Source organism: Trichechus manatus, unplaced genomic scaffold, assembly GCF_000243295.1.
Source record: "Trichechus manatus latirostris isolate Lorelei unplaced genomic scaffold, TriManLat1.0 scaffold00050, whole genome shotgun sequence".
NCBI classification, from domain to species: domain Eukaryota; kingdom Metazoa; phylum Chordata; class Mammalia; order Sirenia; family Trichechidae; genus Trichechus; species Trichechus manatus.
In genome coordinates this window covers 16995256-17022182 of record NW_004443986.1, presented here as the reverse complement: position 1 = coordinate 17022182, position 26927 = coordinate 16995256, and the positions used below count along the sequence as shown (strand labels likewise).

At 44.2% G+C, this 26927-nt stretch overlaps 1 protein-coding gene across 1 annotated transcript; it reads right to left on the bottom strand.

Moving 5' to 3' along the window:
* Positions 1 to 509: 509 nt before the first annotated feature.
* Positions 510 to 26927, bottom strand: MTURN (maturin, neural progenitor differentiation regulator homolog). The gene is made up of 3 exons (XM_004377499.3): positions 26509 to 26927; positions 16369 to 16491; positions 510 to 3832 (listed from the first exon to the last, which is right to left on the bottom strand). Exons 1-3 carry the CDS (start codon positions 26668 to 26670, stop codon positions 3722 to 3724), a joined length of 396 nt encoding a protein of 131 aa, XP_004377556.1. The 5' UTR covers positions 26671 to 26927; the 3' UTR covers positions 510 to 3721.

Here is a 26927-nt window from a genome sequence, read left to right as displayed (position 1 = left end):
GGGTAGACGTGAAAAATGACAGTAACTATCAGAGGAGAGAGGTTTTCACTTACACCCACTAGAAACTTAATTCTGGCAGCAGGGCACAAGGAGAATCCCTAAATGAGACCTTCCAAGTTCTAGTTGTGAGGGGAAAATATATATATACTATGTGCTCAGTGGGCCCGGGACACATAATGGCCACCTTAGTATAACTGAATCCATGGTGGAGACAGGCACGGAGGGCAGGGGGAAGGGCATAACTCACTCTCTGATTCCCCAGAGTCAGCTCGCGCTGATGATCACGCAGAGGGAAGTAATCAGGTAGCCATAAGAGATATGTCCCTGTGATGCACTCAAACCCAGGACCAAGATTTTGTAACATTTCCATGAACAAGGTTGCATGGCTGGCCCACAGTGATTAACAATTAACCAGTCAATCATCACTCCCTCTCCCTCATTCTCTCTCTCTCTCTCACACACACACACACACACACACACACACACACAAGCGCTCATTCACTCTTCAACTCTCACTTTCTCTTTACTGGATGACATGGCAAAAAAAAGTGCAAGGACTTGTCTTTCACTCTCTTCCAGCTATTCTTCCTGTAAAACCTCCTCTTTTGGTTATGTTAAACTTAGACCTCTTCCAAAGCTCCAATCTGTCAAGGCATACAAGAAACCTATACCTACCATAGGCAGAGCATGTACAACTGGACAAGGATGTTTTCCTTTACTTTACCCTCCATCTAAGGAACAAAATTTCTCCAGCCCCACAGGATCATGCACAAGGGCATGTGGACACTAACGAACCAATGGAAACATGTTCTAAGGTAGCTGTCCTGTGCCCGGGACCCTAAGGACAGCATGTTGGCAAGGTTTAAAACGTCTTCTCATCTCATACCGCTAAAAGTTTCCTTGACTGTTGCTCTTTATACACACACATATCATAAGGCAGTTAGAGAAGTACAGTGTTAAAGCTGGAAGGGCAGACACCCCTTGCTTCACAGGGTACTTGAGTGACTTGTCCAAGGTCACGCAGTCAATGGCAGAGTCCAGACTAGAACCCAGGTCTCTCAACTAACTCCCAGTTCAATGCTCCTTCCAATACACCATGCTGCCTCCCAGTAAGTGTGTTTATAGGTTCATGAAAGGTCAGGAGCCTGTCTAGCCACGGAACCGTTTCCATGACAAAACACAGGTTGCCTGACCTCACTGACCAGGTGAAGCTTCATATTTTCCAAGCGCTCGTGATGCACGACTCTATCAGAGTACCCACAGCGCGGGTAGGAGTATGTGTGTGTGAATGTGTGTGAGAGATTATGTATGACAGTGAGTAAATGAGTGTGTGAGGTGTGAGTGTGAATATGAATACCTGTGTGGGTGAATATGTGTGTATGAGTGTGTGAAGTATGTTTATGTGAATTTGTGTGTGAGAGTGAATTTGTGTGAGTGTATGTGTTGTGTGTGTGGTGTCAGAGTGTGAGTGTGTGCAGTGGGAGTACTGGGAGGGATGTGCACACAATCAGAGAAAAAGCACATTTTAGAGGAAACAATCTGGATTTGCTAATGCCTTTTGGAGTTTTGCCATGAAAATAAATACAGCGGTTTTATCCCTTACCCCTGGGGCAGAACAAAGACCAGAATTCTTATCAGCCCACTGAATGGCTGAGTCTCTCTCAGCTCGATTTTGATTTTTATAAACAGAGAATATTAACATAATAATACAGAAATGTATTTGGTCAAAGTCTAAACACTTTTTTGATAAAATACATTTTATATTAATGTCCATTCCATTTTCAAACACATGTAAATTTAAATTTTAAGCCCCCATGTATAAAATTCCAGTTTACCTTCAAATGGAGCAAGCTAGTCAAGTTTCTTAATTTCAGTTGCAGGAGTCATTCTTCCAGCCTATTGTGTTTAAATGGAGGTTACCACACCTGGGTGATATCTACATAATTTACAGCTCACACTCTTTTCTGCTCAAGAAGAGAGCCAGTTAAAATACAGGCAAGGCAGCAAAGCAGAATACGCTCACCCCACTGGATGAAACACTAAGTTTTGCTTTGTTAATAGGCTACGCCGAAGGAAATTCATTTCACTAGAAATCAACCTTTAATATGTTTTCTCAGGAATAGAACAAACGTGGGTAATGAAGCACGGATGGAAACCACTATATTACTGTACCCGATGACTTAAAACCGCGGACACTGTTTTACCACGAGTCGCTGCACGCCTCACAGCACCAATCAATTAAAACAGAAAATGGGGGTGACAATCAGGTTTACACTGACATGCCTGGAAGATATACAAGACTCCCATTCGCTCTGTGCCCTCTGCTGTTTTCCTCCCCTTAATTCAAAGCTCTGACAATCTAACAGGCACGTGTGTGCATGTTAACACATCCCCACCCCAGATGCTAGTCAAGGGTTGTAAAAAAGGCATTCTGCATCCTACGTTATTAGGACCAGAGATGGGAAAGGGTCCAACAAAATGAATGTTTCCAGATAATTCCATTTTAGCATTAGAATCTCCCTGGTAAGAACTGGAAGGCTGGATGATGACAGTGGTGTTTCCAGCTATTACAGCAGTTGTTTCTGTGAGTTGTCTGAGTATTTTGATTAAAAATTCTCCTTTTAACCAAGCTAACCTACAATAAAGGATTCCTACTTTCGTATCGCTTTAAAACTTCACAGAAATTAGGTTCTTTGAAGCACTTGATTACAATTTTTTAATAAATTATACAATGGGATCCTTTCCTTTTTTTTAAAAGAATAAAAGAGATGAAGAAAGTAAAGAAGGATTCCATCATACATATTTTTTAAAATTATCCTAGTTTATTTTCCTATTAAATTTATCTATGGCTTCAAAATTTAAGTGGCACTTAGATTTTGGATGCTTTCATGATTTAACAAGTTGCCATCTCATTACAAAGTGAGAAGGTGAAAGTTTCACTTCATATGAGGGATGGTTTATAAACATTTTAAAGAAATAATTTGTCTTTCACCCCATTTATATTTTCCATGATTAAACTTTTAAAGTAGCTTTGGACTTAGCATGTTTTGAAATAATTGAACATGTAGGTAATGTTTACACTTAACCATGAACCAGCTGCTACATTTCCAGGTAATTTAGTAATTTAGGCAGAACACTTGAATAAAGGCTTCTCAGCCTCTCTAACCCTCTTAATCCAAAACTAAGTGATTATCCTTTTCTGTCCTTGTATTTGCACTTGTGCAGTTTAATGACTACATATTAAAACTCATGCTTTTTAAGCAAAATCTTTCACTTATGGACACTTAAAAGGTACATAAAAAGTGCAGACTGCTTCTTTTCTGCCATGCTTTCCCTCAGTAAGGTTACCTGTGAGGACTCAAAACATATCCTTGGTACATTCAGAGTTCTCTACATTCAAGTCAGTGAATGTAAATTCTCCAACATAAACTCAAGAGAGAATAGTCAGCCACAAAATGGACCCTAAATTTAAAATGGCAAAGGCCACCGAGACAACTCCATAGAAACCCCACTGAAGCAGGAGTGAAATTCAGGTCACTTGTGAGCAAAGCTCATCACAGATATTTCGTGGTCATTAAGAAGGTATTTCATTTTAATTTGGATGCCAGGAGTCAGACATCCTGTTTTGAAGTGCTAACGCAAAATGCTAACCCCAGAGCACACGACCCCAACTAGGGCACCGCAGGGTTCACTCTTCCCTCAGGTACAAGCACTCAGAGGTTTACTGCTGACTGACCCCCATCTGGGGGTGGTCTGCCTCTGGCTCCTCCTCTTCCACGTCCGCACTGTACTCTTCAAATGCGTCGTCATCTGCATCCGGAAGCCCCAGTAACTACAGGGGAGAAAACCAGAATCAGCTGTGAGCGCCAGATGGACCACAGGCAGGAAGATAACCAACGGCACCTGATCCAAATTAAACCGCACTTAACACGGCAGCTAAGGACTTCCCGCTAGAGTCAAGTAACTCTACAATGATTTGTACACTCTTGTTTGACAGAACTGTCAATTTTTTCAATGGTTCAGGGCCCAAAGGAGCCTGGAGATAGTCTCTATTTTTAAGTATCAAAACATGGAACCACATACTACATATGAACAATGATACTAAAATTGTCTAAAAAATAAATGTAATTCTACACACATCTGGGATGTTAGCAGTAGTATAGATGAACAGTGCTGTCTGAATCAAAAGATCAAAAATCTATTCCCTACTGTATTTTCCCCCTAAAAACATATGATGCCATCATTTATAACATACTTATAAAAATGTAGAAATAACTAAAATGTTCAACAAGAAAATTGGTTAAATAAATTATGGTGCATGAGTCAGATGGAATCTTATAAATCCACTTAAAATGGCATTTTAAAATAATTTAATGATATAAAAATATACTCGTAAGTGTAAATAGGGCAGGATAAAATTGCATTTTCATTATTACACAGATTTTCTAAAATATTTACATATGTATGCATAGAAAAAAGACTTCAATGAAATACATCCCAAATTTAAGGGTTCTTTTTTAGACAGTGATGTAATGGGGAATTTCTTTCTCCTTTTTGTATTTTCCAAATATTCTACAATTATCATGAGAGAAATTCACAATTAATTCACAATAAACATTATTTTTTAAAGAACTGACTGATCTCTGGTTAGAAATTACATGCCATTTGCTGGGTCTGATCAATAAGAACAAAAAACTCTTGTGCTGGCATGAAGCCACGGCCTTCAGCTCTCCTGGTCCTTGTCTGTGACAACAGCCTCCATCTACAGCTCTGTGATGAGACCTACAGTCTACATGTGGCCAAGGGACTTTCTTCCATGGTGGCTCCTCAGTTGGCCACTTTCAGGCAACTTCACTAAATGGCCCCGATGACCCACTAAAATAAGACAGACTTGTTTACTTTGCAGTGCCTCCCTGGGGCCCTGCTGTCCCTTTCCTCCCCCTCCCTCCCAACTGCTTAAATGAGGAAAGGTCAAGCAGAATCTCAGACCAAAGTAATGCCTTTACTTTGAAGTTCCTGAACCACAACCCTTATAGGTCTTACAGAGTCCTATGAGTACACTCAGGCCAAAATCATCTGCTAAGCATTACTGGTCACATTGTGCAAGTGGCCTGCCAGGGTGGACGCGGCCAACTGCAGACACGTGCTTTCCCTTAGAGCTCAGTGTGCTGCAGCTGTCTCAAAGAGGACACTGTTCGCTTGGAGGGGAGGGGCAGGAAGAGCACATCGCAGCTTGTATGGATACCAATCTAGTGCGCGCACAGGAGAAGGGAGAAGCCCCTTTCTCCTACTACTGTCTCTTTTCCAGATGGTAGGGATGGAATAAAAGAACTTTGCCTCTAAAAAGAGACGCAAGACGGGTGGTCACAATGAACATGATTAATATCTTGCTGTTCAATTTTTATTTGAAGAGCTGCTCAGTGACACAGAAAGGTAACAAGTGTCAAATGAGCAGTAACATTTAAATAGCTGGTGAGAAACAAACGGAGTCCCTGGGTGGTGCAAACAGTTAATGCACTTGGCTGCTAACCAAAAAGTTGGAGTTCAAGTCCACTCTGAGGTGGCTTGAAGAAAGGCCTGGTGATCTACTTCTGAAAAATCAGTTATTAAAAACCTTCTGGGGCATGGTTCTATTCTGACACACATGGGGTTGCCATGAGTAGGAATCAACCTGATGATGACTTTTTTTTTTTTTAAAAGATATATATATACACACACATACACACATACAGTTGCCACCACCAGGAACTCCAAAATCACCTAAACCCCAAAAGAAAATTCATTAACTCAACAATAGATGTAACTGCTCACTGCACTGAAGGGACACCCCTAAAAGAGGAAGGGCCAGAGGGTTTCCTCTCAACAAATCTGACTGGTAACAGCTGCCTGAAACCCTGGGTTCAGGAGGATTCTGAGGCTCAGTGGGAAAGATCATGATCAATTAGCAATGACTGTCATGGGTAAAGAGGGGGCAGGTGACACATCCATCTACATTTGCCATCCTTGTCCTAAAGAGATGTGCCATCAATTCTTCTTCTTCATAACACACTTAGGTGATTCACACTGACCCAAACCACAGGTATCACATAACACCCTCCCTCTCAGCTTAGGGCAGCTTGAAGAAGGGGATCCAGCCAGTCAAGCATGAGAACACTACCCTCCCTCCCCTCCCTCCTTCTAGCTCCCTACCTTACCTTAAATGTGAATCCAAAATATCTCGTTAAAGGTCCTACAGCATCAACCACATGGGAGCCTTCCCTTTGGCAGGAAGTATTCTGTCTGCTACTTCAAGAGCTTCTCTCCCCCTTCCTTTACAGAAGAGGGAAAAAGAGAAGCAGTTCTCAATGGCCTTCTGGACTTTAAGGCACTTGAGTGCTGGGCCTGCAAAATCATTGAGAGGCTGTGTGGAAATGGCACTGGATCTGGAGTCAGGCAGCCAGGACTCTAGTTAGTTTGGGGACCTCTGTCAAGCCACCACCTTTGCTGAGCCTCAGCGTCCTCATCTGTTAAGTAGGAACCATGACACCTGTTCTACCTCACAGAAAACTACGGAGAGAGAGTAAATGAGAAAATGAATGTGGCCCTAGTCTGCGAACTATAGAGCCTTCTATTAGTGTATCCAGTTATTTCATCTTGCTTCTCAGACATAAGTCATTTTTAAAGCCAAGACCTCAGCTGCTAACCGAAAGGATGGCAGTTCGAACCCACCCAGCAGCTCTTCAGGAGAAATACCTGGCATATTGCTCCCTTAAAAATTAAAGCCTAGGAAACCCTAGGGGCAGTTCTATTATGTCACATGGGGTTGCTATGAATTGAAAATGACTCAGTGGCACCTAACGACAACAGTTCAATTATTCAAGGGGAATTACTGCTGCATTAGTAGATGTCTCTGGTCCCTGATTCTCTCCCTCTCTTCTCTGTACTTAATTTGGACACCTCTCTGTTAATCAGTACTGTAGGAAATGAGAAAAGGTGAAACTCAATTCTCTCACTCTCCTAATATGATTCATTAGTCCATTTAACCAAGCAATTTTGTCTTATTTCAGGATTTAATAACAGCAGTTAATACCGATTAGCTTATTATTCGCTGGGCACTGTCTTAAGCAGGTTTGTACATATTAACTCTTCAGTTCTCACAAACCTAATGGGGTAGGCATCATTATTATCCTCATTTTACAGATAAGGTCTAGAGAGGTCAAGTAACTTGCCCAGAGCTATCGATTAAACAGGAGAGCCAGGATTCAAACCCAGGCCATCTGACTGTAGACTTCACGAGCCTAACTACCAGGTTACCCAGGAAATCCCCTTCTGACTCTCAATGCTATTCCTGTTAGCTACAGGTTTCACTGTTTTCTACTGGATAGTGCACCTTTTAATAAATACCAATATGCAATTGCTAGTGTCTACATTTATGAATATGTATGATTTGGAAACGTGTAAGAGATTAGAAAAAGCACCAGAGTTAGAATTTGCCTGGAATTTCAAAGGATATCATGCAGACATGTAATAATCTAGTACCTTCACTTCTGTCCCCACTCCTATCTATGGGGGGCAAATCTACATTTAACTTCTGGATCTAAAGTTGTGACACTCAAGAAGGTGTATCCGACTCAGGAGTACAAACAGACCGGTTCGAATCCTGGAGTCCTTGCTTTTACTGCACCCACACATTCTTATACAGAAAAGGAGACAGTCTAAAAAAATCTGAACCAAACCAATTGCCGTCAAGTCGATTCCAGCTTATAGCAGTCTTATAGAACAGGGCAGAACTGCCCCACAGGGTTTCCAAGGAGCTCCTGGTGGATTAGAACTGCTGACCTTTTAGTTAGCAGTCATAGGTCTTAACCACTACTCCACCAGGGTTTCCAAAGGACCTGGTATATTTGATTCCTGATAATTACAATCATTGGTTCCTATTTCAGTAACATTTTTTCAGTTGACTGAAAAGAAAAATGCATATGTTCACTCTAGACAATGACTTGGCATTTGTGGTGTCTCGCTGGCCAAGACTCCTTTGCAGAATCTATGATCACATAAGAACTGCTGGGCCCACCTGTCCCAACAAGGCTGCACTGGGAAGGTAGAGCTGCCAACCCTTGAGAATTAAGAAAATATCTGTTTTCTGTAGGACCAAATCAATGTCTTCTTTGGCATCTGCTGTCTCTGAAGGTGGCACTCACTGGGCCCAGTGGGCTAGTGTGCCTTTATAAAAGCAGAGGAAGAGGTATCTACACCCTAGAGGTGCTCAATCGGTTATCACTTGGGTGCATCCAACAAGCGTCTTGTGGCTTCAGAGGCCCCTGGAAGCTCTTTTCAGGGAATCCCTTGAAACAGCCCTTCTCTCACTTGACCTAAAACGTAGATTTGGACTCCGTGGGTCTCAGGTAGGACCTGAGATTCTGCATTTCTAACAAGCCCCAGGAGATGGTGATATTGCTGACCTAGGAACCACACTTGTAGTGAGATTCTAAAGCATTCTGGGGATTTGACACCATTTATTTTAATGGCCCACAATGCTGGAGAGGGATCGTGAAAGGGATCTTGGTCAGTCTGTCTTCTTGGCAGCAAGATGGATCTAAGACTCAACTGCAATTTACTGCTAAAAAGGGGCTAAGAGTAGTAGGCGCTCTCTTACTTTTAGGGACCATTTTACTTTCTAAAAAGACAAGGGTTTGAATGTTCACAACATGAGTAAAAAACAAAAGCAATAATAAACTTAAATTATCAATATCCAGTGTCTTTTATTAACACCCATGTTTGTGCATGGGAATCCCTGGGTGGTGTAAACAGTTAACGCGCTCAGCTGCTAACCAAAAGGCTGGAGGTTTGAGTCCACCTAGAGGTGCCTTGGAAGCAAGCCTGGCGATCTGCTTCCAAAAAATCAGCCACCGAAAACCCTGTGGAGCACAGTTCTACTCTGACACACACGGAGTCCTCATGAGTCAGAGTGCACTCAACAGCAACTGGTAACTGTTATATCATGATCTTGGCTTATCAGACCTTCTGACCCACTGGGGTGGCTTCCCACAGGTGGGCTCTTCCCCTTCTTCCAGGCTCTTGCTCGAGCTATAAGGGTAGAAGCAAGAACTGGACTTTTTCTGGGCCACAAAGGGTTTTCCTGTGAGGCTTACTCCCTGGCCCTCCAGCCATCAGCAGCAAACCAAAAATATCAATCTTGCTCATACTAGTGAGCTACAATTAGGGGAATTTTTTTGGCAGAAGTGTCTCTGCTTCTTGAGAGAAGAAATGTAGGATCACACAACCAGCAACTTCAGGGAGGTGGCCAGGATCAACCAGAATGAGAAACTACAGAGAATTACGGGCTCTAACTCCAGGTTGGGCCATCAAAGAACCATCAACCAAAATAGCAAACAAAACTGTAAAATCAACACGTGCCTCATGACCTTCATGCTAGTAAAGGAGAGAAGAGTAATTCTAGGAAAACAAGAATTCCCTCTTATGCTTAAAAAGTCTTGAGAGAATCCGAAAGGGCAAAGATAAGGCTTAGCTTTATAGCTAAATTGGACATATTAGGCCATCTCTCCTCTTGTGAACTGCTTTTTAAGCAGGAATAAGTCCATCAGTTGTCACTAAACAAAAAATATGAAAACACTGAGAAAAAATGAATAGCATGATCATCACTATTCAGACCCATAACCACTATTTTATTATCTAGCTCAATCATGAGATGACCAGCAACTGTCAACCGAGAGTCGCTTAAACAAGAAAAATGCGGTCTCCAATGATTACCCAATTCTCACTTTTCAAAGCTATTGATGGGTATCTTGGAAGGCATTATTGGTAGCAGTACACAGATAAACTTATCTGCTCAGGAATGGTAACCATAGCCTGCTGGGCATTATTACTTGCATACATGTACCATTGGGTACGATGTTCCAGCAGGAAGGAAGGTAACTAGGTAAAAATCATAGCTCTCTGACAGATCACCCACAGTGAGACAGAAAGCCTTTAGAGTGAGACAGAATGTGGGTCACTCTAGCAGGGAAGTCGGCCAGGCACATCCACAGTCATTTATTCATCTAATAAACATTCTCTATATACCAGTTATGGGCCAGAAATTGAGGCTAAACTCAGCATGGTGGCTGAAGTGTGACAGTCCTTCGTGTTCTCAGTCTGATTTTGAAGCTCCCCATGAAGTCACAAGATAGTGAAACAGGCATTACCCCCATTTTAAAGATGGAGACACTGAGGTTGTATGACCTGCTCAAGGCCACACGGCATGGAAGCACGACAGGCCAGGGCAGGGCTGATCCACTACCACCCCCACCCAGGGACAGTTCTAAGGGGTCTCTGAGCTAAGGGGACCAGGATGGGCCCTTCCAGGACTTCCTCCTTAGCCAGTCCTTCTCCTCATCTGAGCGTATCTAAATCCTGCCACTTCCTTTAGTCCCACTTCCTCATGAAGCTGTCACCAAGCACTTTATTCCATAATGAGACTATCATGTCTGATAATCCTAGCACTTCTGATATATTGTAAACAATACAGCTTCTTTTTAACAACAACAACAAAAAAAAGCCAACATATTTTTGGATTATAAATGTTTTCTGTGTTCACTATAGAAAAGAAGAAAATAAAAATCACTCATCACTCCATTACCTAGAGGTTATCTGGTCATATGCGGACCCTGCCCCTTCGGGGAGAGAAGCATCCATTCATCCTCCTTGTAGCCTGAGCATCAAACACAGTGGGCTGAATGGACTAGGTACTCAATGAATGTTTATTATTTTGCAAAAATCAATGTTGATAAACTTTTGGATTATCTCTCTAATACCTTTTAGCCAGATGCTTCTGTTAAGCATGTGTTGAAATTATTTAGCAATTTTTTCTCTCTACCAAAATTCTAAGGGTCGCATAAAAGGTTTCCTTAAATCCCGCTCACTTCTCAACAGTCTAGTGCGCTCATTTTGTTCACATCAATGCTAACATTGATTATTGAGAACTTATCATGTATAACACACTGCACTGAGTCCCCAACAAGAATGGTATCATTTACCCTTCACAGAAACCTTAAGTAAGTATTGTTACTAGTTTCCTGATTTTACAAATGGGGAATCTGAGAAACAGAGAGGTTAAGTAACTTGTCTGAGATCACACAGTCAGCCAGTGGCAGAGCTGAGACTTGACCCCAGGCAGCCTGTCCACAGAGCTCGAGTTCTTCATCACTGTAGTATACTGACTCCACACGTTGGGTTAAGAGACTACAAATGACATCTAGTTCACATTCACAGTGTTCTCTCAGGAAATATTTCCCCAAAGAACCAGCAAAGCCACATAAGCAGAGCAGAAAACGGGATTCCTTCATTTGTTTTGCACAGCATCTGGACCAAAATAAATGCTCTGCCTTGTAATGTGAGGTTTCTCAGTACACTTACGTGTCTGTCTCTCCTACTAGGGAGTCAGCTCCTTGAGGGCAAGAACGGGGTCATTTCGTGCCCTGCCCCTCAACCTCCAAAGCAGTGCTCTGGCAAATAGCAGATGACCAAAACATTTCGTTGAAAATGTGATAAGAAGTAGAGGAAAAACAAGAGGTGTAAGATGGCAGGAAGGAAAAAAAAAGAATGACTTTTTTTTTTTTTTTCCTTTTCAAATCCAACAACAGATTTCTTTAGGGGAGACTTTGAGGTGTTTCAGTGGGAGGAAGGCAAGCGAGAGGGAGAGACAAAAAGTACGCAGTCTTCCAAGTTTACATGTTGAAAGATATAGAGGGCTAAAGTGGCGTGGTCTTGGCCTTGCGGCAGGATCACCACAGAAGGACAGAAGAGGACTGGACGCTGGCCTGTGGATGTAGGAGTGCACCAGTTTCAGCCACGTTAATTGAATCTGCTTGGCTGGTGCCCACAAGGCAGCAGACAGTTGTCAACAAATAGGTACTCATCTCTCTGGAGAGACTGCACAGGTCAGGGACTAGCAATGAGGGGGCCAAGGGAAAGCAAGGATTCAAAGCCAGTGATGGGGACAGCTCTACAATGAAGGTAAAAATTTTCCTCCTGTGGCTTCCTCACTAGAAACAAAAAGCAGCTGCATGAACTGATCAGATCACCACAAATTTTCAGGGAAATGATGTGCTAAAGTTTTACCTGCTTGATAACCTTGCAATAGCTGGGAACACGTTTCTTGAGCAAACACTTTCAACTACAACAGCGGCAACAAAACCCTTGCCCATTTCTTATTTCTAAAGTTAAACCTCTTATATATAAAACAAAAAGCTAAATGGCACCATTGGGAAGAAACGCACTATTGAGTGGAGATGGAGCAGGTCAAAGTTTCCCACTTGATCGCCAGCAGTTCTTTATTCAAGCTTATAACGCTCCTTCTCATCCAATCTGGGGCACATCCTGACTGGAGAAACCCAAAGCCCAAAGTTGGTGCGTTACCTTCACTAACCCTGTGAAGGTGCCTCTCATCGGCCTTTCCCTGAGTAGCAGACAGGCCCAGCCAGAGGGGGCCCCAGCATTGAAACCCTTTCCGACCAACGGGGGGCGCTGTACCAGGTCACGCCTCCTCATCTCAGCAGCAACTCCTACAACTAAGGCCCCATATTGGGCACAAAACCTGGACACCCAACAATATTAAATCAAATTGGTGTGTCTCTGTGACACACAACAGCTTGATCTGAAAGAAAGTAGTCAACCAATTCAACTGCATTCAGCTATGCATCTGGATTTTCTGGACTGCATTTTTTGTCCATTTACATGCGGCTCCCTCGTTGCGGGAAATACAGCCATAGAGTTAGTAGAGAAAAATAGCAAAATGAATTCTGGCTGGAGCTTACCTTCTCCAGTGGAGCCAAGCCTGCATGTATTTTGTTTTCCACCATAGTGATTTCCACATGGCTGGCTAATGAACGGAGCTCCTGTGAGCAAACCAACTGCATGGTGAGTATCATTTGCTAATAAGTATTTTTCTGGCTAAGATTTGTGGGAATACATCTTTGAAGAATGCTGCCTAACTTGGTATCCCCACTTGAACATCTAATGGGTATATAAAACACTAAACATGTCCAAAACTAAGCTCCTGATAGTATCACCCCCAAACCTCTCCTCCTCCAGCCTTCCCCATCTCAGCAAATGACAACTCCATTCCCTTCATAGTTCAGACAAGAAATGTTGGCACCATCCTTGTGTTCTCTCTTTTTCTCACATCCCACTTATGATCCATCAGCAAGTCCTGTTAGATCTACTTTCAAAATATATCCAGAATGAGATCCCTTCTCACCACCTCCGCTGTTGCTATCCTAATCCAAACCATCATCGTCTCTCAGCTGGGTAACAGCAATGGCTTCACTGGTCTCCCTGCTTCTACCTTCTCCCTTACAGCCTATTCTCAGCAGTCATCAGAGGGAGTCTTTTAAAGTATGAAGTCAGATCACATCACTCCTCTGCTCAAACTCCTCCAGTGCCTCCCCATCACAGCAGAGTCCTTACTGTGACCTGCACGGCCCATTATTCCTCTGACTCATCTCTCACAAGTCTTCACCTCCCCTCCACTTCAGCCACAAGGGCCCCATGTTGTTCCTTGGACACAGGCTTCCACCCACTTATAGCCTTCGTACTTGCTCTTCCCTCTCCCTAGAATGTTCTTCCCCCAGATTTCCTCATGGCTTACTCCTTACTTCAAGTGTTTACTCAAATGTTACCTTCTCAGTGAAGCCTTCCCTGGTGCCTTTACTAAAACTTTCAGTACCCTGACACTTCTTACCCTTTTTCCCAGATTTTTTTCTTCTTTTCACTTATCACTGTCTAACACAGTATATGTTGGAATTATTTGTCCTGTCTCCCTATCACTACATGTAAGCCCAGTGAGGTCTAGGATTTTCACGTATTTCATTCAAGTGCTAGTAAACAATGTCGAACGCCTAGTGGGTATTCAATGAATATTTATTGAATGAATGGATTAAAGTAGGGCAGACTGTACTTTTAAATCAAACATCTATTTGAATGACCCCAACTGGCTTAGAAAATTAACAAGCAAAAAGTGAATTCTTGTTGTTGTTGTGTGCTGCTGAGTCAACTCTACTCAGAGGTGAATGGCCCCATAGGGTTTCCTAGGTTGTAATCTTTTTAACTTTTTTATTGTGCATTAGGTGAAAGCTTACATAGCAAATTAGTTTCCCATTTGATAGTTTGTACACAAAGTGTTCCATGCCCCACAATGTACCTGCCCTCCCCCCAGTTCCATCCTAGGTTCCCTGTTTCCTTTTGTCCTGAATTGCTACCCCTTCCTAACTTTTCATCTTTGCTTTTGGGCAAATGTTGCCCTTTTGATCTCGTATAATAGATTGTTCTAAGGAATACGTTCCTCTCAAAGGTTGTTGTTTATTTTATGGGCCTGTCTATAGTTTGGCTAGTGGGTAGTCTCCGGTAATGGCTTCAGTTCCAGCTCAGAAGGGTGTCTTAGCGCCACAGTCTTGGGGTTCCTCCAGTCTCTTTCAGACTAGTAAGGCTGGTCTTTCCTGTGAATTTGCTTTTTTGTTCTGCTAGGCTGTAATCTATACGGGAGCAGATCATCAGGTCTTTTTTCCTGCAGAGCAGGTGGTGAGTTCAAGCCACTGACCCTTTCAGTTATCAGCTGCAGAGCACTTAACCATTGTATCACCCGAATGATACAAATCAGAAAGAGTGGCAAAAGCCACTGAAATTCCATTTCCTATAATGGTGGACTAAGTGACCGGAACTAACTCTTCAGAAAAAATTTAAAAAGCTGGATTAAATGTGAAAAACGCCTCCTTAAATATACTGAAAATCAGAACAAGTGAGGTAAGCCTAACACAAAAAGCTGCTTTTGTCCTGAAGATATTTGCTGATCTGAGAGAAACAGCTAGAAACTCTACTGCATTCTTGGCCTTCTCAAGGAGGTAGGGGAACAAAAGTTAAAGCCTAGGGTTTTCTAAAGTAGCAAACTATGATTAACCACCCCATTTTAAGCTGGGGTCCCAAGGGCCTCCTCTCTCACAACAAGGATGAACTAGAAGTAACCAGACCTGCAGACTGGCCTTCCATCACCTGGAGAGTTCTGAGACCAACAAAGCCTTAAACTATTTCAAGGTGGCCTCAGGCTGATAGGGCCTGCAAGCCCTGGAAGAAGCAAACACAAACCCTCTCTGGAGGAAGATGCCATCATCTTAGGCCTCGATTAATTCCTACAAATAAATTCTCGAACACAATAACCAGCAGACAGCCAGAGATAATTCAACACACAGCAAAACAAGATATCAAGAGGAAGAACCAGCAGAAACAAAAAACAAAACAGACTTTCAAAGACTGGAGATATTGGTACGTGAGACACCATCTATTATGCAACCAAGCTTCCTATGCTCCAAGAAATAAAAGACAAGCTTGAAAATTTCACAGAGAAGTCGATACCATAAAAAAAGATTTGGAAAAGAATGGAAATTCTAGAGCAAATACCACTGAACATGTGGAGCATTTATGGTATGCAGGTAACTGGACCTGGGGGAAGTGGCAGGACATTAGTAATGTGACTTTATTTTCCAATAAAGATAGAGGAAAACAGGTGATCTTCAAAATAGGGGTGGGTATTCATTTTATATGTTTAGCAGCTATGAAAGAAACTGTCAGCTAGCCACAGACATACAGATTCCTAAATCCCAAGAGAGAAGGGGGGCAAAGGAAGAAAGAGAAAAGCAAGTTTGTAAAAAGAAAAAAGAATAGACCCAATACCCAGTTTCATCTTTCTCCATACCCACAGACATAAAAGTACATCCTTTATATAGCCTTCTCACAACTCCCCAAATACAGGTTCCACTATTATAAGAGAAGGCGTCCTGGTGGTGCAATGGTTAAGCCCTAGGCTGCTAACCAAAGGGTTGGTGGTTTTAACCCACCAGCAGCTCCATGAAAGAAAAGACCTGGCGATCTGCTCCGGTAGAGATTACAGCCTAGAAAACCGTATGGGGCAGTTCTGCTGTGTTCTATAGGGTTGCTATGAGTCAGAACTGACTCAATGGCACACAGCAATAACACTATAAAAGAACTTCAATAGCACTTCCAAGCATCTTGGTTTTAAGCCTACCGGGTGAGAAGAGGAACACTCAGCTGTCTCCCAAAGGATCTGTTTGCTTCCCATCCTATCAGGGATTCTCAACTCAAGTGATGCTAGAAATAACCATGATGGCTGCAACAAACAGCTGTGTCACATCCCCTCCTTCCCCTCTCCCACCCCGCCCCCATCCTCCCAGCACTAGCTGCTATCTTTAAGCCACAGGGCAGACAAGAGAAAAACAATTAGTCATCCCAGGTTTTGCCCACTTTCCCCACAATCCACGTTATTCAAAACACAATCGCTGTGGCAAGCAAGCCATCTTTAGAAGCCAAGTAGGCACCTACGGGTCTGAAAGACTTGAAGACTTTTTCCAAGACTTCCTGGAGCGTCTTCTTGCCGCAGGAGGAGATGTAATCCTGCGCTAGCTGCAAGAAAGGCAGGCAGTCCTCGCTCTCACTCCACACGTGCTACGTGCCCACAGGAAGGGAAAGGAGAAAACAAAGACACACAAGTCATTACACTCAGTGGGAAATACAGAAAGCCAAGCAGATTTTTTTTTTTTTTAAATTACATGAATTTGAAGAAGACCTCTGTTCCAGACTAAAATCCATACATTTGTTTTTTATTCATTTGCATTGAAAAGGATCAGAAAATATATAATGTACAGAAAACCTGCACATTGTGGTCCATAATCTCACCTGCTGAATTCACTATCAGATCTAGGTAGTAAAAAGGGCAGGGGGACTGATATTCTACCACCCATGGTTTCCACCGTTCACCTCTAGTGCGGGCTAAGGATGTCTCTACAACAGGAGGGAGGAGAAACCACCAGCCTGCACAATCCTTTTAACTTGTGCCTTCAGCTAGGACTGAAGGATTAATTAAGCGTGGTTTGTAACCATTAACTCGGAACCTAGCATTCTTTACCCAGATCAGTCTGTCAGCGGGGGTGATGGTAAACTTACTTCCAAATACAAAGAATTTAGGAGAACACAAAGGGAAGTCCGTCACTAAATCGCCGGGAAACAAAGGCTTTCAAAAAGCTCATCTTCACTTAAAATGCTTTAAGAGGACAATGTACCCCAGCATCGTTTCACAATGTAACATGTACTGAGAGAACAGTTTTAGGTTTTATTTTTTCTTAAGGCTAGGCAAGTTTTTTTTTTTTTCCACGTGAGGATATCGTTTTAGCACATCTTTCAGACTAGGCAAGCCTCTCCCATAAATGTTCAAGGATCTGGAATAATCCCAAGAAACACGCTTGAGAGATTTAGCTGCAGAAGCCCCCTGTATCTGCGCATATGCAGAGCATATGCATATGGGGCTAACCTGGATTATCGGGTTTCTGTCAGGTACCAAGAATCACAATTTAGAGGGGATCGGTGACAGCTCAACACTGGTGAAAACAGGTTCAAGTCTGGAGGAAGGAAGACAATTAGTAGACTGAGGGAGACACAGATTCGGCAGCAGGAAACCAGGTCTATTTGGAGAAATGGTCCATGTGGAGCACACACTTGTTCCTATTAATACAACTGATTAGGGCATCATACCAGAAAGTTATACGCCTGCTACTTAATAAACACACTTCACCTCCTTTTTTCTCCTTGCAGGATTCCTGAGAACTAGATCTACAAACTTAAAGTGCTGCTCAGATCTAAGACAGAACAACTAGGTGCTCATGTGCCATCTTTTCACCCCAATTATCTGTGTTTCATGAACGGAAAGGCCCATTTCTGACAACTGCTGCTCTAATTCCAGCAGACTTCTACAGTGGCTTCCTCCTCAACCTAATAAAGACAACTGCTGGATTCTCTAACTTTGACCAGCTCAAACGCTATTCCCTATTAATTAGAGACCCTTACGGTTGTAAAGCCATTGAAATGTCATGTATGTAATAGCCTCTTACATTGTACCAAAGTATAATAGTACAAAATACTTGTATAGCCATAATCTCACTTGATTCTTAATCAGTGGGGATTCAGTAAGAACATCAAAGTCCTACGTTAATATAAGTTCTGCTCAGCATCCACGTTCATGCTCAAAATTTTTTTCATACTCAAATTTTTTAAAGTTTCAGTTTATTTCAATTTATTATCAAAATTAAAGACGGGATTAACACAGAGCACCACAAGCTAGAAAACTTTTGAGCTGCCTTGCTTAGGCTTGTGACGATTAGAGAGAAAGTCAAAAGTTCATCAGGTGCCTGGCTGGTGTGCAGGGGTAGTCAATAAATGGCGGCCACAAGTACATTCTTTCCCCTCTTGGATCTGTGGAGGGGGTGAGAATTGGGGGAAGGGGTCCCATGGGCCCTCTTGCCAAAAGGCTAAGGTCACATGCTAAGCCGATCAGGGGTGACTTCACTGAGAACATTAGCCAAAGCAATTTGTGTTGAGGTTAATTCAGAAGTAGGCAGATCTATGAAAAAACTTGCGTATCAACTTTTTTAAAAGTGTGATTGAGTTTAAATTATAAAGTAAACTGAGCAAAGTGTGTCACTCAAACAGTTACAGAATTGCAATGTATCCACCACCATTTGGTAATCAGACAGGTTATTTAGCTAAGGGTTTCTAGGGCATCTCCAATCTCAGGGGTAAATTGTCTTGCTACAATTTAATTACTCCACTTTTGGAGTTGTTGACTGATGGACAAATATCTTAGAAAAGGAAGATTTAACATCTATTAAAAGGTCTTCTGTCCTGTCTTAAATGTCCTTCATTTGGCTGTCTAGATCATCCTGAATTCCTATTTTGTTGGTTTTCTGAGTTTAAAAAAAATTTTCACTGAATCTCTGCCCACATGGTACACAGAGGGAGCCTGGGACTTGGAATCAGACAGACCCTTGTACACATGGCCACTTAAAAGCCATCATCTACCAAATGCTAACTGTTTTATATACATTATATATCAAAGCAAAAAATATTGAATTTTGTATTTATTTAAATTTCTTCCTTACAAAATTAATCAATGCAGCTGACAAAGGTCCACAGAATACAAGATAAGATGGACTAAAAAAAAAAGTCTGTAGTTGGGAAAATAAGGTCAAAGAGAAAACAATGGAAGGGAAATAAGATAAAACCAAGAGTGAGATTTGCACAAACAGTATAAGGGCCTCTCCACATGCTACGGACAGGCCACTGATTTGCCTCTAAAACTTTCTAGTGGCTGTGCAAAGAAACCCCCACCAGTCAGGTGTGTTGTACTGTGGTGGCTTGCATGTTGCTATGACGCTGGAAGCTATGCCACCGGTATTTTAAATATTAGAAGGGTCACACATGGTGGACAGGTTTCAGCAGAGTTTCCAGACTAAGACAATGTTATGGATTGAACTGTGTTCCCTCAAAATACGTGCTGTAAATCCTATCCCCTATACCTGTCGTTATAATCCCATTTGGGAACGGGTTTTCTTTGTCATGTTAATGAGGCAGTATTAGTGTACAGTGTTTTTTAAGTCAATCTCTTTAAAGATAAAGCAGATTAAGCAAGGACAAACAGAGGTGAAGATACATGCCACATAATTGCTAACCAAAAAAAACCAAACCCGTTGCTGTCGAGTCAATTCTGACTCATAGCAACCCTGCAGGACAGGGTAGAACTGCCCCACAGAGTTTCCAAGGAGCACCTGGTGGATTCGAACTGCCAATGTTTTGGTTAGCAGACGTAGCTCTTAACCACTACACCACCAGGGTTTCCATAATCACTAAGGAACCTAGAAATAGAAGCTGAAAAGAGACAAGGACCTTCCCCCAGAGCGGACAGAGAAAGAGAGTCTTCCTCTAGAGCTGGTATCCTGAATTCAGACTTCTAGCCTCCTAAACTGTGAGAAAAATAAATTTCTATTTGTTAAAGCCACCCGCTTGTGGTATTTGAGTTACAGCAGCACTAGATAACTAAGACAGACTAGGAAGAAATACCTAGCGATCTACTTCCAAAAATTAGCCAATGAAAATCTTATGATCACAACGGAACACTGTCCAACTCCTTTGCACTGGACACATCATTAGAAGGGATCAACTGCTGGAGAAGGACATCATGTCCAGTGAAGCAGAGGGCCAGTGAGAGCGAGGGAGACCCTCGGTGAGATGGATTCAATGTGGTGATTGTGAGGATGATGCAGGACTGAGCAACATTTCATTCTGTTGTATGTAAGGTTGCCATAAGTCGGAGGCAGCTAACAATAACGTACAAAGAAAGACACATGAGCAGTCACACGAGGTGGTGTCCACAAGATAAAAACAGACCAGCTGCTCGGGAGAATTAACAAGCAAGAAGCTGGGGGCAGGATGGCAGTTCTCACAAGAACTGAGACCCAGAGTCCTGTGCCACAGAGCATGGTCACAATAACCTCAACTTGGAAAATATGTTAAGCATGTGTAACCAAACACCCACTTTGGCCGCGAAAAAAACTATAGCAGGAACCAGAGAACCTCATGTCTTGAACAATGTAACTTCCTGGCAAGTATAAACCCAGGTACAGAATGTATTGACTTTCCAGTAGGGCGGTTAGAGCAAAGGTAGATTACAGACCTTCGTGTTCTAATAGGAGAAATGCCAAGGCAGGCTCTGGAGTCAAGAAAGACTCCATAGAGGAGAGGAAAGCAGAGCCCAGTGGTTCTCAAGCTTCAGTGAGCATCAGAATCACCTGAAAGGCTTGTAAAAACACAGACTGCTGGGCCCTACCCCCAGAGTTTCTGTTTCAGCAGGTCTAGGGTGGGGCCTAGGAATCTGCATTTCTAACACACTCCCAAGGTGACGCTCACGCATCACCTTAAGACAATACAATCATGTCATCGTAAGTAGGAAAGTGAGCACCTTTCTGTCTTCTACACTGTAGATGAGAATATCCAGGTTATCAAAAAATGGTATTAGATCATTAAAATGATTCAGTTCTACACATATTTTTAAAGCATTTCTGTGTGCTCCTACTGCTCCAAGCACTGGAGGGTACTATGGTGAGCAAAACAAGCTGAGTGCTTGATTTCTTGGTGCTTAAGCAGGATGCGGGGTAGGAGGAGAGTAAGAAGAAAGCCCTGTTTCTCAATTTGGACACAGTTACTTGCTCTGTCAAAGGGCCATTCTTACTTTCACTGTGGTACTGAGGTGTGGATTCTGTGCTGTCATCAGTACTGGAGGAGTCCATTTTGAGTTGGTGTGGCTTAATTCAAAACTGATTCCTGTCCATAGAATTGACAGTAGAAGATACAGGCCGTAAACCATCTCATGCCACTAACAGATGTCTGCACAGGGTGGGAAGAGCATGGTTGGCCATACCTACATCATTCTGCTCTTTGTGTCAACTGTTGACATGTTTTATCAATGAGGAAACTAAGGCTCAAAGAGACTAAACAACTTGCCTATGGCCACACAGGGAGCAAGAGGCAGAGCCAGGACATCAACCTAGGTATGTACACTAGGTATTCAACTGTACCCCTGAGACTCAGCATCTTCATTTGTAAGTCTGAGAAAATAAAATACTCAAAGGGCAGTTATAAAGATTACAGGAGATTACCTGTAGGCTGCCTCTCACTTAGCATAACTTTACTCTCTTCAGGATTTCATGAATCTACAAAAGCCTTTTCTTTTTCCCTGAAATAATCTCTATATGAATAATGCACAGCCATTGTGGAAAGCTTTACAGTTTACCAAGCACATCCACATACACTATTCCTCATTTAATCCTCATAATAATAAGTATAATTATGCCCATTTGACAGATGAGGAAACTGAGGAGTTTAAATCAGATTAAGAAAGTGCTTCCCCTCTACTCTACCACCAATAAAAATGACTTGACCTCATTTAAACAGGTTATATTTACTTTTTCCAAAACGAAAAAGGTTGTCATTTGGTCACACAGTTAAGAACAGAGACATGCCTAGACTACAGATATGGAAACACACACACATTACATCACATAGTCCTTCCATAAGTAAAAACTGTTTTCTTAACCATGGCAACTGCTATCTTTTTTGTATTGAAGAGTGATTATAAAAAATTTTCAGATCCAAAGAAGTTTTTCAAGGGTTGGCAGAAAAAGTGTGACAACAGATGAGCCCCTCCTCCCCCAATCATTAGCGCCCAGGCACCACTAAGTGACAGGGCCGTGCTCTTTGTTTCTCCTGACCTGTGACAAGAAAGGACAGCAGCTGGTGCTCCTGTGCCCGAGAGCAAGTGCATGCGCCTGCGTGTGCACATGCACACACATACACGCACACTCCTCTGCTGTCCATCTAGCATGTGAGTGGCTGCCAGCACCCCACTCCCCAAACTAACAGAGCCTTCAAGACCTCCAACTGGCAGAAGAGTGGAAAGAGCCAGCCTGCCTGTGAGTTCATGGCCCCCTACTGTCTGGCCCCAGAGGGCGGTGGAGCCCACCCTGTCATACTTGTAGGCAAGTATAGCTCTGCCCCTGAACTCTCACCACAGACAGGGCACTCGGAGCCTCACTTTGTCCTACGAATGTGGGCTGTACGGAGAGGCGCCAGAGTTAGGGCAGGAGCTTGGAAAGGGATGGTATGGACGGGGTTGCCTGTGAAGTGAGAAAGGGAAAGACTGCTCATGGGACTCAGGAACCGCCAAAGTGGAGGAAAAGTAAAAAGAAGTCCTTGTTTCTGAGCCTCTGGACCTATCGACCTGATCCTGCCTGTGGGGCATTCTGCATGGTGGAAAGGATAGATCTGAGGCCTGGCTCAGTAGATAGATAGATCAAGTCCTGGCTCAGTCACCTTTTGGTGGTGCAGTACTGGATGAGTCTCTGAATACTCACTGAGCCTGTTTCCTCACCTATACCTCACAGAAAAAATGGAGATAATAATGCCTACCTCAAAGAATTTTTGTGAGGCCCAATAAGAAGCTGCCCTTGAGCCCACAGACTACCTTGGTCCCCTGACATCTCTCCTGTGATACTATGTACTCAGTATAGGGCTATGGCTCAAGTCGCTTTACATTAACTGTGCTCACTGTGCCTCTCTTCCTTCATCTGTAAAATGGGGATAATTATACAGCATTCCTTGTGAGATTACCACTAAGATTAAATGAACTCCCATATGCAAAGTGCTTAGAAGAGTGTCTGATACACAGTAAGCTGCACATAAGTAATGGTTATATTATTATCCTTTGCAGCTATTATTCTTGAAATTTAACACATCTCCTACACTAGTCTGTAATTTATTCTCTCTTACAAACCTGTACTGAGCACTATCACATTCTAACACTGTTACAGGCACTGGGATACAGTGATGAATAAGACAGATGAATAAGGTCCCTGTTCTCATGGAGATCATAGGCTAGTGGGTAAGGTAGAAAATAACCAATAGCAAGTACTAACGAGCACTACAATAAGAATAAAAGAGGGTGAAGTAAGGGAGTGTGTGGTCAGGAAGGCTTCTCTCAGGTCTGAGTTACCATGTGAAGATCTGTGGGAAGAGTGTTCTAGGCAAAGGGAACAGTAAGTGTAAAAGCCCTGAGACAGCAATGACCTTGGCATGTCTAAGGACCAGAAAGGCCAATGTAGCAGGAAGAAAGTTCCAAGATGAAGCCAGAGGGGTGGCAGGAGACAGTTCACGTAGTGGGGTGGGGGGCACTTGAGGCCAGGGCAAGGGTTTAGGTTTTATTGTAAAAGTAACGTGAAGTCAGTTCAGACAAGGTGGAGCAGGGTGGTGACATGACCTAGATTATATTTTAAACAGATCCAGAGTGAGTGTTGTGTGGGGATGGGTTTCGGGTTGCAGGAGGTGAGGGTAGGGGAGATTATAAGCAAAGAGACAGACAAGATAGGAGGTAAGATGAAAAGTGCCAGTGGTTTAGGCCAGTCTGACAGCACCGGGGTTAAGGAAAATAGATGGATATTGGATATAATTTGCAGGTAACATTGGCAGAATTTTGAATTGGATGCAAGAAGCAGTAAAGAGTGAAGTCAAGGATATCATCTAGATTTCTGACGTGAGTTACTAGATATGTATTTAGAGAGATAATTACAATAACACGGCTAACATTTTTTTTGAGCACTTAGTACAAGCTAGGCACTGTTCTCAAACAACCCTGCAGGGAGGCACTAATATTGTCATCCCCATTTTACAGATGCGGAAACCATGACATAGAAAGATTAAATAACTTCCCAAAAGCACACAGTTAGAATGGGTGCTAGGGTGCAAAGTCAAGTAGTCTGACCCCAGAGCCCATGCTCCTAACTACTTATTACACTGCCTCTTTGATGGATAAAATGGCTCTAAGAGGAGGAGGGCGAAGACCCTACTTGTATTCTAGAAAGCCCTGGCCTGGCACTGAGCAAGCCGTTAATACATGTTTGCTGAATGAATGAATGATGTGAAAACACTATGCAAATTGAGAAATGCTACATAAATGTTCTTATTGTTAACAAATCTTTCAAATAGCAGGGATTCCCTTCATCTCAAATCTTTGGAAGCTTGACAGATTTTCCTGGAAAAAAGAAAAGCACAGAGAGAGGTAGGACATTTGCTTCATCCAGAGTTCCTTAACTAGAGGCTAACAACAGCTCCACCATCACAGCCTGGGACAGGTTTGAGGAGAGGGTTGAGCTAAGAGTCCCATGGTTGGCATTTCGTCCACTATGGTCTCCAGAAAGTTTGAGAAAGTTCCAGTCTACCCAAGGAATTATTTCCTCCTCCATCTTCTATCTTCCTTATCTGTTTCATTTAATTCCGAGCAAATGAATACTTTCAAGCATTTTACTCATTGCTTGGAAAATATTTAAAATATACTATTGGTGGCCTCAAAAATGCTTAACATAAATAATGTTTAAGAATGATGGATTGACATACATATTTAAGGCAAGAGAACAGCCTCATGTTTTCCTCTGTCCACCTACAGTATTCTCCTTGGAGTCACTTCTTTGAAAACCCTATGGAGCAGTTCTACTCTGTAATGGGGTCACCGTGAGTCTGAATAAGTTATAGGGCAAAGGTTTTAGTTAGGTTTTTTTTTTTTAAGTTTTGCTGTCCTAGACTGTTAGATGCCTTATCAACCTGATTACCTGGGCGCTAGTATTCTTACATCCATTTTTTGGATGTGGAAACTGAACTCTGGGGAAGGCATTTGCCCAGAGTCACACAGCCAGAACTCAGATCTGGCTGTCAATCATTCCTCTTCCAGTGTCTAGGCTGAGGCCCAGATAGGTTCTTCCCCTCGAGGGATGGGTGGTGGGTGGGAGATGAATGCTTTATGCCCAGTCATACACAAGCCTTCACCTCTCCAGGATCAAGAAAAGCGATCTTGCATGCTAACTCGTTCGCGAACTTCCAGTGGGTAATGGGGGGCGCGCGATGGCGGCGACCACGGCCCGGCTTTGTCTCACCCCCACCTGAGGAGTCAGCGCAGAGGCCGCGCCTCCACGCCGCCCACCCGCGTCCGCAGGGGCAGCAGCAACGCCAGGCTCAGGCCGGCGACCACACGGTAACCCGAGCCCACGGCCGTCTCCATCTTACATTTGGGGACCATTATTTTCCCATGTCCTTAGAAGCACTTGAGGAAGGGTCTCCCACGCCAACTCCCTTGCCTTCCGCATCCCCTTCCTAAAGTGCCAGCGCCAAGATCCCAAGTAGGCGCAGAAAGCAAAGTCGAAGGTGTGGACGCTGCAGTTCAAGGTCCCGGTCCCTCCCAGCCCAGGGTGGATAGGGGGTGAGGGAATTCCCCCTCATTCGGAAAAACCGAACCCGCCTGGGTCACACACACAGAGCGGTGGAATCGCGGAGGGGGGAGGTGGGTAGGCGTGCCTGTGTATGTGTGTCTATGTGTGTGTGTGTGTGTGCGTGTGTTGTGTGTGCGTGTTGAGATGTGTGCGCACGCGCGCGTGGGGTTTTAAGATCCGGGGTGTAATTCCGCAAAGAAGGTCCAGGAGATCGGGCATCGCTAGTGTGGATAGAGGCTTTGTGTCCGAACACGCAGCGCTGGCAATAACACTGGGTGTGTGTGTGGTGGGGGCGGGGAGTGTCTCCCGCGCGGGGAAATTCGGGGAGTTGTGTCTGCGCGTTGGGAGGGGAACTGGATTCCCTGTGCCGGACGGGACGCCCGGTGTTGGAAGCTCTGGACTCCGAATGCTGCGGAAGGGGCCGTGCGCCCCGGCCCCGGTGGATGCGACGCGGGGACATCCCCGGGATGCTCGGAGCACTCGCCGCGGGGGCGCGTTACCGAAAGAGCGGCCGCGGGGAAAGGGGATACGCTCCAGGAGACGCTACGCCTCCCGTCCCAGCCCAGCTCCGCAGCCCTAAAGGGCGCCCCGCGCGCCTCCTCACGCCGCGCCCCTGCCCGCCGCCCACCCGGCCCCACCCAGGGCCTCCCTGGTAGAGCGAGAAGCAGAGTGCGCGGCGTCGAGCCGGTTACGCCCCCCGCCCCCCACCTGGTGCTACACAACCTCCCCACCGCGCGGGAGCTCGGGCGCAGAACAGCCGCCGCGGCGCACCGGAGCGTCCCCACTCCCGCCGGCTCCAGCGGTCCCTCCACCCGGCACTCACAAAATTGTCCCCGCAGCCGTTGTCCGGACACAGCACGTAGAAGGAGACGCCAGGGTCAGCGTAGAAATCCATCCTGCGCTCGGTCTCCTCGGTGGCGATAAGATCGAAGGGTGTGTTGGAGCACCATTTATCCGCAACGTCAGCCAGCTGCTGGAAATCCATCCTCGCCGCCGCGCCCGCGCTGCCTCAGCTCCGCGCTCGCTGCCTGCCTCCCTCCCTCCGCCCCTCTCCCTCCCTTCCTGCTCCAGCGCCCTCCTCCCGGGCGCGGGCGGCGCTGGCTCTCCAGGCGGGCAGCGGGCCGGGCGCAGCCTCGGGCCGGGCAGCTCCTCTCCCTCCCGGTCCCTGGGCACCTCCCGTTGGGGACTGTTTACATGCTGGGTGCAGCCGGGCGGCGGGCGGCGGCAGGGAAGATGCAGCGC